At 28.2% G+C, this 11,522-nt stretch overlaps 1 protein-coding gene across 1 annotated transcript; it reads left to right on the top strand.

The window, feature by feature from the left end:
• The first annotated feature begins 3,319 nt into the window (after positions 1-3,319).
• On the top strand, positions 3,320-10,090 carry Pex3 (peroxisomal biogenesis factor 3). The gene has a single exon (XM_016067514.4). It carries the CDS (start codon positions 3,853-3,855, stop codon positions 4,891-4,893), a length of 1,041 nt encoding a protein of 346 aa, XP_015923000.1. The 5' UTR covers positions 3,320-3,852; the 3' UTR covers positions 4,894-10,090.
• The last annotated feature ends 1,432 nt before the right edge of the window (positions 10,091-11,522 follow it).

Genomic DNA, 11,522 nt, shown 5'->3' with positions numbered 1-11,522 from the left:
AAGAGGAAATTCTATAAAAATTTTGCAATTAACCACTACGTTTTTCATTTTAAACTTGTTTCAAGCTATTCTCTTAATCGTTATCTTATAGTTCATACCTAATGTCTACGGCATGCATAATGTGATGAATACTATTGGATATTCATAGATATCATAGACAAAAAAAGATTTTGCCAAAATGTTTCAAATTCCATCGGTTCGAAACAAACTATTTAAAATCAAGCCTACTTTAAATAGTAATTGCTCTCTAGGTATCCACCTTAAAATCAATCTAAAAACTGAAGAAAAAAATCGGAGAACTGTAAAGAAATGAATGTTCTTTGGTTATCTTCTTATGTTGAAGTTAAAAACTAAATTTTTTATTGAGTTATACAATGAATAATTTTTTAGAGTGATTAGGGGATGTGCTCGTTTTTAGCAACACCAACGTTTATTTGGGCTTTAAATAAGAATTTTCACTTATATTTTCTGTACTTTACTTATACATGTCTGAAAATTTTAATAGAATTATATCTGTTAAATTCTGAAAAATTCAGAAAAACAAAAAATTCTGAGCAGAAAAAGAAAATGAATAATAGCAAACCATGCTAATAACCATGCAACACACAGTTTGCTTGCATTAAAAAAATTTACGAGTAATTTTTAAAATTTTCATAGGTTAATATAAGCATTGACCCAAGAAATATATCGATTTAAAGGATACGCATTACTATTTTCAAACTTATTTAAATATTCCATAATGTTATTCAGAAATACATAACGTAAAATGAAGATAATGATCATGGTTTAGATTAAATAAAAAAAAAGATTGCCACTCTGCAAAATTAAATATTATAGAAAATTAAAGGATCTTAAAAGTAATTATAAACGATATGCATAGTGATGATAAGCACTAAATCATTATAAATTTAATAATAAAAAAGAAAGAAACTTAAACTACATAATATTGTTTTCAATGTTTATTTTTTTTATTTCAAGATTCATATTATATTTTTTTATTATTAATTTTTTTATTTTAATTTTAAACTGGAATGGAAGAATTTACCCCGACCCGCCCTTATTTAGGGCATACGGGTAAATGTTTATTAAAATCAAAAAAAAAAAAAAATCCAGAGAACTGTACAAACATAAATTACATAAAATACACATCAGACATGGCAACAGCCCATGAACATGGCGAATTTTAAACGGGAATAAAATTTGTCTAACTATCTTCATCAACGAGAAAGGCGAGGGCCATACAGTCATGTCTTTTAAATATAAATTGTAAAAAGATTAAAACATTCTGGAAACAAACACTGAATTGCAGGAGGATTCAAAAAAGATAGTTGAAAAGTGATCTACAAAACGAGTTCCATCCATCAAACTGTCATTCCCTTGGCTGACACTCCCATCCAAAAGCTGACCACATAGAGCGTAAATAATTCCCTTAACTGCGAACGGAAAAAAAGGGGGGAGGCATTCCTTTTGTCTGACCCTTGCCGTTTCACGGACAACTCTGTTAAATATGCTCGACCTTCTAAGAGAAAAACTATTTTAAGTAAGCGCCACCAAGAGGGTTAACATGTCTTATATATTATTAAATTGGTATTTAATATTTATCGTGGTAGTTTCGCCACATTTAATTCGATGAACTAATACCACTAGTTGATTATTGATGTTTTCAATTATTTATTTATCTATTTAATCTTTCTTTGTTTCCTTTCTTTTTGTTATTGGTCAGGAGACTTCACCGCGTGTTTGGGTGCTGTTTTGTGAGCGAATCAACTGTTCAATGTGGATCATCCATTGATTTCGGTGAGTTCATATCACTCTCGGAGAACACCGATAAGGGGTTATGTTATCGACTATGTCAATCTTCATTTATCAAAAGATACCTATTGATAGAATCAAGTTAACATGTCTTACATACTAGTGAATTGTTATTTAATATTTATAGTAGTTGCATGGGCGCCGGCAGAATAATATAAAAAGGGGTGCAATCCTCTAACAAACTACCCCCCCCCCCAAAAAAAAAGAAAATTAAAAATATTCTGTTATTACATTTTGTTTTGTTATTACATATATACTTTAATCAGTTAATCTTTTTCAAGATACATTTCTTCATTGTTAACAAGATATTTAAAAAAAGAACAAATTTCTTGTACTTGCAAATTTTGCCACGAAAAACTGTATTGATGGCGCTGGCATATATATATATATATATATATATATATATATATATATATATATATATATATATATATATATATATATATATATATATATATATATATATATATATATATATATATATATATGTATATATATGTATATATATGTATATATATGTATATATATATATATATATATATATATATATATATATATATATATATATATATATATATATATATATATATATATATATATATATATATATATATATATATATATATATATATATACATTACTGAAGGTACAACGTGGAATGAAATGTGGAGGAATAGAAAAAATTCTTATGAATCCCTCGAATACATATCAATTTAGTTATTGAGGCCACACCGTTTTATCCAGCTGCAGCGGAGGCAATTAAAATTGGCCTAACTACTACGTGCTACTCCAACTACTAGGTGCACTATTGAACGCACTTTTAGTACAATGCGACGCATCAAAACATGGAATCGGTCTACAACGTCTCACGAGGGATTAAGTAGTTTGTGCGTGCTCAGTGTGCATAAGAAAAGAATCAAAGATGACTCAGAATTCATTGAAAAAGTTATAAACAGATTTGGACAGCAAACAAGACGATTACAATTCTTGTTTGATTAAACAATTTTTTAATTGCTATGTACTAATATACTTAATATAATTACTTAATTATTTGTTTTTGAATAAAAATATTATTAATAAAAAAAAAATTTCATAATGAAATTGCTTTTCCGTATCTCTTTATTCGCGTGCATGTCGTTGGGCTACCGAAGCGGGGGTGCCATCCCCTCCGCAGAGGATCAAAATTGTGACGGCGTGTCTTCGGATCATCCTCCGGGATGTTTCCCAGACCGTCGCCAATAGCCCATTGTGCAACTCTAGTGCGACGTAAATTAACAACAACAACAACCGTATCTCTTTAATTGCTTAAATAAAAAAAAAGCCAGGCGGTGCAATTGCACCCCCTTGCACCTCCCTGCCTCCGCCCTTGAGTAGTTGTTTTATCACACTTTTACCAATAGCGTGTGGAGATTTATAGGAGAAGGAAGTACCTTAGTTTCCGTCTTGATTTTTAAATAGATTAAAAACTTTTTTTAGTTAGGAAACTACATGGAAAAGAAGACTATATTGAACATAGCTATAAAAGAAAGCGTTGTGGAAATTTGAGATGAGGAGAAAGAAGGGGGAGGGTCAAGATAAGGAACCGGTCTTCGTGCGAGAGTGTTTAGAATATTTGCACATGAGTGAACTGCATTAGTATATTATCCCAGTGAGAACAGTCCGAAAAAGACCTTTTCCGATCACCTTTGAGGGAGAATGAAAACCTGATTGGTGAAGGGGTAAATGATCCTTATTCTCATTGGCTACAATAAGAATACAGTGTTTTAGTAAAATTTTACCTTTATATCTATAACCGAGTGCAAAATATTCTCTCTCTCAAAAGCGAAAAGCTCATCCTATCTTCTTTTTCACAGACAGGTTTCTGTTTGTTGTTTTGGAAAAAATAAAAATTTCTTACAGATCAATAGATTTATTGAAAATTTATCAGTATTTGTGCCATTCAATTATAACTTTGTACCCTATATAGCATCATTCTCATTTGCTGATATTTTTCTCACTAATCACTTCTTTTAAATACACTTCAGCCATCTTCATTTCACTATGTTTGACTTCTTGCCTTCATGTTTACGCCGTCACAAGAAAAAGTTACTCTTTTTAGGCGGTGTAGTTGGAGGTGTTGCGTTTTTCAATTCTTATTTGAAAAGAAAGTTCATTGAATGGGAAAAGCAGCGAGCTACTGATGTGTGTGACCAAATTAAGAAATCAAACCACTTTGAAAGCACCATGATGACTTGTGATTCAACATTTGCAACCTTTACTCGTAAGATTCGCGACATTGTTGTTCGAGACGTCGAAGTAGATGACGTGGTTCATGATTTGAAACAGCAACCTACCAATAAACTTCATTTATGGGAGCAACTGAAAATATTAGTTTTCACTCAAGTTATTGGAGAAATGTATGCACAGTGTCTTTTATGTATTTTATTAAGGGTTCAAATGTGCATATTGAGTGGTTATTTTTTTGCCACTCGTAGTACAAATGCAAATTCCACTGAGCAACAACAGAAGTACATGTCACATATCGAAGTCTTTATGTTGAACGGATTAAGGAAATTATTGGTACAAGTCAGATGTGCTTGTGCACGTAATCTTAAGAACTATGCTCTTGATCAACCAATGCGACTTCAAGATATCGAGGACATTATTATTGATATACAAGCTGATATTAACATAAGCGATTCTAAAGTTCTTCCTGACATTTCGGATTTGCTGTTGTACTCGTCAGAAAGTTCTCGTAAACCCTCGGATGATAAGTTTTTGGATGAAATTAAGGCAGAAACTAAAGATGTGCTTGAATGTGATGATTTTAAAGATGTGTTGGATGCTTGTGTCACTTGTGGAATTACATTTATAATGGATCAAATGTCTGAGTGTTATGCTTTTTTGAGCAGTACTACGGAAGATTTTGTGAATTTGAATGAATATACTACACATTTGGCGAAACTTATTCCCACTGTTCATAATTTGCACAGCCAACATGATCCTTCTGGCGAGGCGGGTCTTGCTCATGCTCTAGTGCAAAATGAAAAATTGAACAATTTCGCAGCAAATATTTATGAAGCTTTTAGTGAAAAGTGTTAAATTTCTTGATATTATTAGTGTTTGTTATTGATTGTGATAAATTTTGATTTTAACTGATCCACGTTTTTTTTTTATAATTTCATGATAGTTTTATGTAAGGAAAATTGAACATATCATATAACAAATCAAAATTCTTATTTAATATTGGGACTACAATATTTAAGTGGAAGATTTTCTTATTGTGATCTACAGCAGAATGATCACCAAGTCTCGGCAACTTCTGGGCAGCGGCTAAAAAAAAATTAAATAAAACACAGAAGGAGATCAACTTAAAAGGTATAATTCATAACCACTCCTGGACAAACCTTTATTTTAATTTTTGAAAAATTTGCAAGTTTAAAATCCATTTGGTGCCTCGACAATTGTACTTGGCACACCAGATTACGATACAGAAATAACCCGGGGACTCTATAGTTAATCGTCATAATTCTTAGACAAAATTATTGATATTTTATGCATTTTGAAGTATACAGGCATGCAACAATAAATAAATTGTTGTCTACCAATTATGAATTTGCTTCATTACATATTATTACATTAAATGTGTAAGAATTTAAAAAAATAAATAATTTATCAGTGATCTCTAATCATAATGCTACAACAATGCAATTAAATTAATTTATCAAAGTATATTATCTTAAAATTAAGAAATACTGAAATTTAATAAATTAGTGATGTTACAACTTTATTAATCTGTGTGGTCAATCAATATAAGTCCACTACTTAAGTGTCACAAGTCAAATTTTTGTCTTTGCTAATATAACAAACCCCGGACCTAATGGAAGCTTTTTTAACATGGATATATCAAATCATCTGTTAAAAAGTTCTTGCAAATTTTCGTTTTAAAAATAATGTTCTTGATTTCTCCACTACTTATATATATTGAAGTTTGCTTATAAATGTTCTTGAATTTGACATTAAATGCTGCAATTGTTGTGAATGAGTGTAAGTATCTTTTTTAAATTGTCATCAAATGTCCTAAATAAGTTACAACATTATTAATCTCTATGGGCGATCAATATAAGTCCACTACTTATGTGTCATGAGTCAAATTTTTGGCTTTGCTAATTTTACAAAGCCAGGGCCTAGTGGAGGCTTTTGTAACATGGAAATTCCAAATCATATGTAAGAAAGTTCTTGCAAATTTTCATTATAAAAGTAATATTTTTGATTTCTCCACTACTTATATAGTGAAGTTTGCTTATAAATGATCTTGAATATGACATTAAATGTTGTAATTGTTGTGAATGAGTGTAAGTATCTTTTTAAAATTGTCATCAAATGTTAAACAAGTTTTTTTTTTTTTTTGTACATCATGGATTTGACTATAAATATTAATGAAATAAACTTTGGCAGTTCTCAAAAATTTCTGTATCGTTGTTTACATGTGTATTTTAATCCCTCATTGTGTGGCGTATTTATATTATAATTTTTTATGTCACTTAAAAAAAGGAAAATAATCACTTAAAAATTGCTGCCTACTTCTTAGAATGGCAGAATTCCGAAAAAATTTTTTTCCTGGAAGGGAAAAAAAAAGTACTTTCTCCTATACAGTGCTTGAATATTTCTCTTTCCATGACATTTCATTAGATATTCGTAAACTGAAAATTATTCATTAGATATTCGTAAACTGAATACTATGGCTCTTTTAATTGTATATATAATTTTCTTTATTAAAATTTTTATGTTTCATATGCTATTAAACTAATCCTGATTAGTACTCACTTATTTATTGTGTTAACATCTTTCTGAAAAGAGTTATAAAATATTTAGTTTCCTTGGAATAATCTTATTGCACATGTTTATTATTTTTTACATATAGTAATGTAAATCAATTTTCACAGCTTTTTTCAACAGAATCTATTTTTTCTTTTCAATTTAAATATACTCTATGAATTAAATAATCAAAAATTTGTGGAATTGGGCGATTGTTATATGCAAAGTTATCCTATTGTATTTTAAAATTATGTTTGAGCTTATATTACTTAAAAAATGTGATTGATCATCCTAGAAGTATGTGATTTCATAAGTTTTGCATTTTAAATCTCTGATAAAAGAAGTAATTAAAAATAAATATTTGTTACTGGGTGTGAAACCATGTCTCGTATTATAAATATTTTTTAGTAACTCCAATCACTATACTTGAATTGATCTCTTGTGTTAAAACTGTTTTCACATAGATATTATCTGTATGTGTGTGATTAATATTATATATGTATCTAACTCAGGCAGACAGAACCATTTTTAAATACATTCCTGACTGCAAAAAAAAAAAAAAAAAAAACGTTTCGAGGGTTAACATTGCTGTACTCTGTACAGAGATTATTAAGGTTCGATTTAAAAGGTAATGAGAATGAATTTCTAATATTTTTCTACGATGCTAAATATTAGTACGATATAGATAAAGATTAGAGATAGTAAAATAGTATTTTTTGGTTATACGATTGCAAACGAAAAGTTGCCAAATAATGTAGACCTTTTTTTTTATCATGGGAATTTTATCTATGTAACTGAACAGTATAAAAAAAATCTTACTAAAATTAAAGTTAAATAAAAATTTAAATTATCAATAATTAAGTTAATCGGCAGTGAACTTTTCATTAAAACTGGTGGTTAAAAAAAAAAAAAAAACTTTTTCTGAAAAAAAAAAAAGATACAAATTCAGTGTTAATAAGATATGATGGCTTAATTTTTACAGAAAAGGTAAGGAGGGCGCATTTATAGGGATCAAAGGACATGCAGGGTGAGTCGTTCTTCTAAAACGCTTAGGGAGAACACTGGTTTTACAGAATTATAGTTTTATATAGACTCTAGTTCAGTGATATAAGATCGTGTGGTGCTAGAGCAGTATTTCAACATTGCTGTGTTCTGAAAACCTATTTTGTTACTGAGGTAATGAACTGTTTCAGAATGTTGTTTTTCATTGGTATTTGTGTGTTGCAGAAAATCGAGATGTGCTGAAGCAGACATATTGTAAACTGATTTATCTGTTTGAACAGGAAGAGACAGTATTATGCAATTTTTAATTCAAAAGATTTTATTGTAGATATCCATAACATTTTTGGTTCTCTTAATTTCATTAATGTTCCACAACATGTCGATTTTATTCTGCGGAAATCTGTCATTTAATGTTGTAAATTGATATCTATGTATGATATATGATCTAGTATGATATATGATCTGTGTATGATGTATGGTCTATGTATGATATATGATCTATGCATGATTTATGATCTATGTATGATTTATGATCTATGTATGATCTATGTTCTATCTATGATATCTATTCATGTATCACCGATAACAGGAAGAGACAGTATTATGCAATTTATAATTAAAAAGATTTTATTGTAGATATCCATAAAATTTTTGGTTCTCTTAGTTTCATTAATGTACCAAAACATGTAGATTTTATTCTGCTGAAATCTGTCATTTAATGTTATAAATTGATATCCATGTATGACATATGATCTATGTATGATATATGTTCTATGCATGATATATGTTCCATGTATGATATCTGTTCATGTATCACGTAAGTTCATACAGAAGATAACGCCATGTAGTTTATCATTTAGAGAAAAAATCGCTTTGAATATTTGTTACACTTTGTCCTATTAATTTCTCCAATGAAAAATTTTGTACCGAAACATTATTCATTTAATGATTTGTTAAAATTTCTTATTTAATGTTCAAGTCAAATTGTTGTTAATAGATATATCTGTCTTAAATAATAAATTGTTATTTAATGGAGGAAAATACTCCATTGTTGGGGATAAACAACCAATCGAAAAACTTTTTGCTATGTGTCAATATATTTTTTATTTGGATTTCATTCATGTTAAATTTTGTGCGAAACATTTATTTATTATTTTTTTGTTGTTGCTACATTTGATATTTAATGATTAAGGAGAAGAGGTATAATAAATGTTTTTATACTAATTTCATCAAAGTACCCAAACATAATGATTTTCTTCTGCTGAAATCTGTCATTTAATGTTGTAAATAGATACCTATGTATGATATATGAGCTATGTATTATATCTGTTCATGATGTTATGTAGGTTCATACAGAAGATAAAGTCATGTAATTTATCATTTAAAGAAAAAATTGCTTTGAATATTTGTTACACTTTGTCCTGTTAATTTTATAAATGAAAAATTTAGTACAGAAACATTACTCACTTATGATTTGTTAAAATTTGTCATATAATGTTCAAGTTAAATTGTTGTTAACAGATATATATATTTGTCTTAAATAATAAATTGTTATTTAATGGAGGAAAATACTGTATTGTTGAGTTGAGGATAAATAACCATTCCAAAAGATTTTTGCTATGTATCAATATATTTTTTATTCTGATTTCATTCATGTTAAATTTTGTGCGAAACATTTATTTATTTATTTATTTTGTGTTGCTAAATTTGGTATTTAATGATTAAGGAAAAGAGGTATAATGAACAAATACGTCTGTTTAAAACTCTGCATTTTGTAACATAGATGAAAAATGATATGTTAAATTAAGGAATTGAACATTTCTTAAAATTTAATTGTAAATATCTGTTAGATTTATAGTGTTTTGTTCATTTGATGAGAGGTAAACTTAGTGCATTATTTTACCAGAACTCATTGTCATTTAGTATTATTATTATTTTTTTAAAAAAAATCTCATTTGATTTATTTTAAATAGTGTTCATGAATTAAGAGCAAAATTGTACAAAAAGTTTCCTTGCCATAAAGTGTTTTTCCCACTAATTTAGAAAGGAACTGGCTTGGGATAGAAAACCACCAGATCATAAATGGAACTGAATCATTTTCACAATTAAAGAATTACTGTTACTAATTTGAGTTATTTATGAAACATTTGGACTGACTTGAATATTATGTAGTTTCTTAATTGTGGAAATGATTTTTTAAAAATAAATTCTTATACCTCACATTTTATTAAATTAAGCGAAATTAGTACTTATCATTTTCTTAATTAAACTTTTAATGTACTAATTGTAATTCCGATAATCAGTTGACATAAAATTATCAAGAATTGTAATTGAGAAAAATATTTCTTTAAACAATTAATATTTACCTCTTCATATTTTACATAAATATCTCGCTTTATGTAATACTGAATGCTGATATTACATGTTTTTTAATGTTTGAGAATTCGCATGACATGTTTAATAAATGTACTGTTATCAATTTGTTGTTGTTTCTTATAATTCTTATTCTGTGTTTTCTTACTATTCACTTTTGCAATTAGCCATATAGTAATTCTATACCGTTAAAAGATGGTGTCGTGTATAAGGAAGAAACAGTTTCCTAAAACTGGCTATCAATTTTTTTTTGTTATTGATATTTTATAAAGTCTTACATTTCTTAGTGCATCAACTTAGTTTTTTGTTACTTTTATTACAGTTATTGTTAATACATTCTAGAGCATTTTTTGCTATTTTTTAATCATTAGATTCGAATTAATTTTGTTTCTTTAATAATTGTTAGTAGTTACTTAAAAAAAAACTGAGGTGGATTTCAATTTTGAAGTCAAAAGACAAATTTGGAATTTAATAACCCATTTGCTTAGAATTTTGTTTTTTCTACAAATACATGCTGTTAAGAATTAAGCATAATATTATAAAAATTTGACTTATGCTCTTTTTTGTATATATTTTAACAAAAAGAAATGTTAAAAAAGCGTCCAAGAAAAAATTCAACTTCCTTTTTCATCCATTTATTTGGAAACAAAAGTCCATTAATTTTTATTATAAATCTTTATATATGTATATATCAGTGTTTTCACTACAGAGCGAGAACGCGAGAATCTCGCATATTTTTTTATATTCTCGCATTAAAAAATGATAACAGCGAGAAATTCGCGCATTCTATAAACCTATTTCAAAATTCGCGAATTCCTCGCATTTTGAAAAAAATTTCTCATTTGCGCCATTTAGAATAAAATCCGTTTCACTTTTCTTCCTGGATCTTTTATTATTTTCAAAATCTACCCCATTATCTAGCTTCCCTATTTACCAGTATTGTTCAGAACCTTTAAGAACAACAGAACACCATCCTTCCGAACCACGGAACCTCTTTCAGAACGCATTTCTCTGCAACCACGTGTTTACCGTTTCTTCATGTAAGATGTTCAAATTTTTTGCTCGTTAATGTAAGATGGACAAATACCTTGTAAAGCCAATATCTTCTACTCCGAAACGGACAAATGAAAATGAAACAAATGTGGGTAGAAACGATCAAAACGAAACAAATACGCATTTGAGCAACCTAATGAGAATAGCTGATGAAAAAGTAGATGTAGAACATTTTCCATTTGATGATGATGCAAAAATATTCAATGCTTTAAAAATTAGAAGATATTAAAAATGCATTATGATTAAAGAAATGATTTTTTTTTCAAGTCTCTTGGTGTTTTTTTTTTCTTTTTTTAATTTTTGAAGTCTCACTTAACTTTTTGAAATCTCACCCTGTTTTTGAGAAAGGGTGAGAAATTCTCACCCATTTTTTTTCTGAGATGAAAACACTGTATATATATATATATATATATATATATATATATATATATATATATATATATATATACACACATATATATATTAAATTTCCTGTTGCGAATATT

This window comes from Parasteatoda tepidariorum, chromosome 10, assembly GCF_982258835.1.
Source record: "Parasteatoda tepidariorum strain Cologne lab strain chromosome 10, Ptep-v5.0, whole genome shotgun sequence".
Taxonomy (NCBI): domain Eukaryota; kingdom Metazoa; phylum Arthropoda; class Arachnida; order Araneae; family Theridiidae; genus Parasteatoda; species Parasteatoda tepidariorum.
The sequence above is the reverse complement of the archived record's forward strand: the minus strand, read 5'-3'. Positions and strand labels throughout refer to the sequence as shown.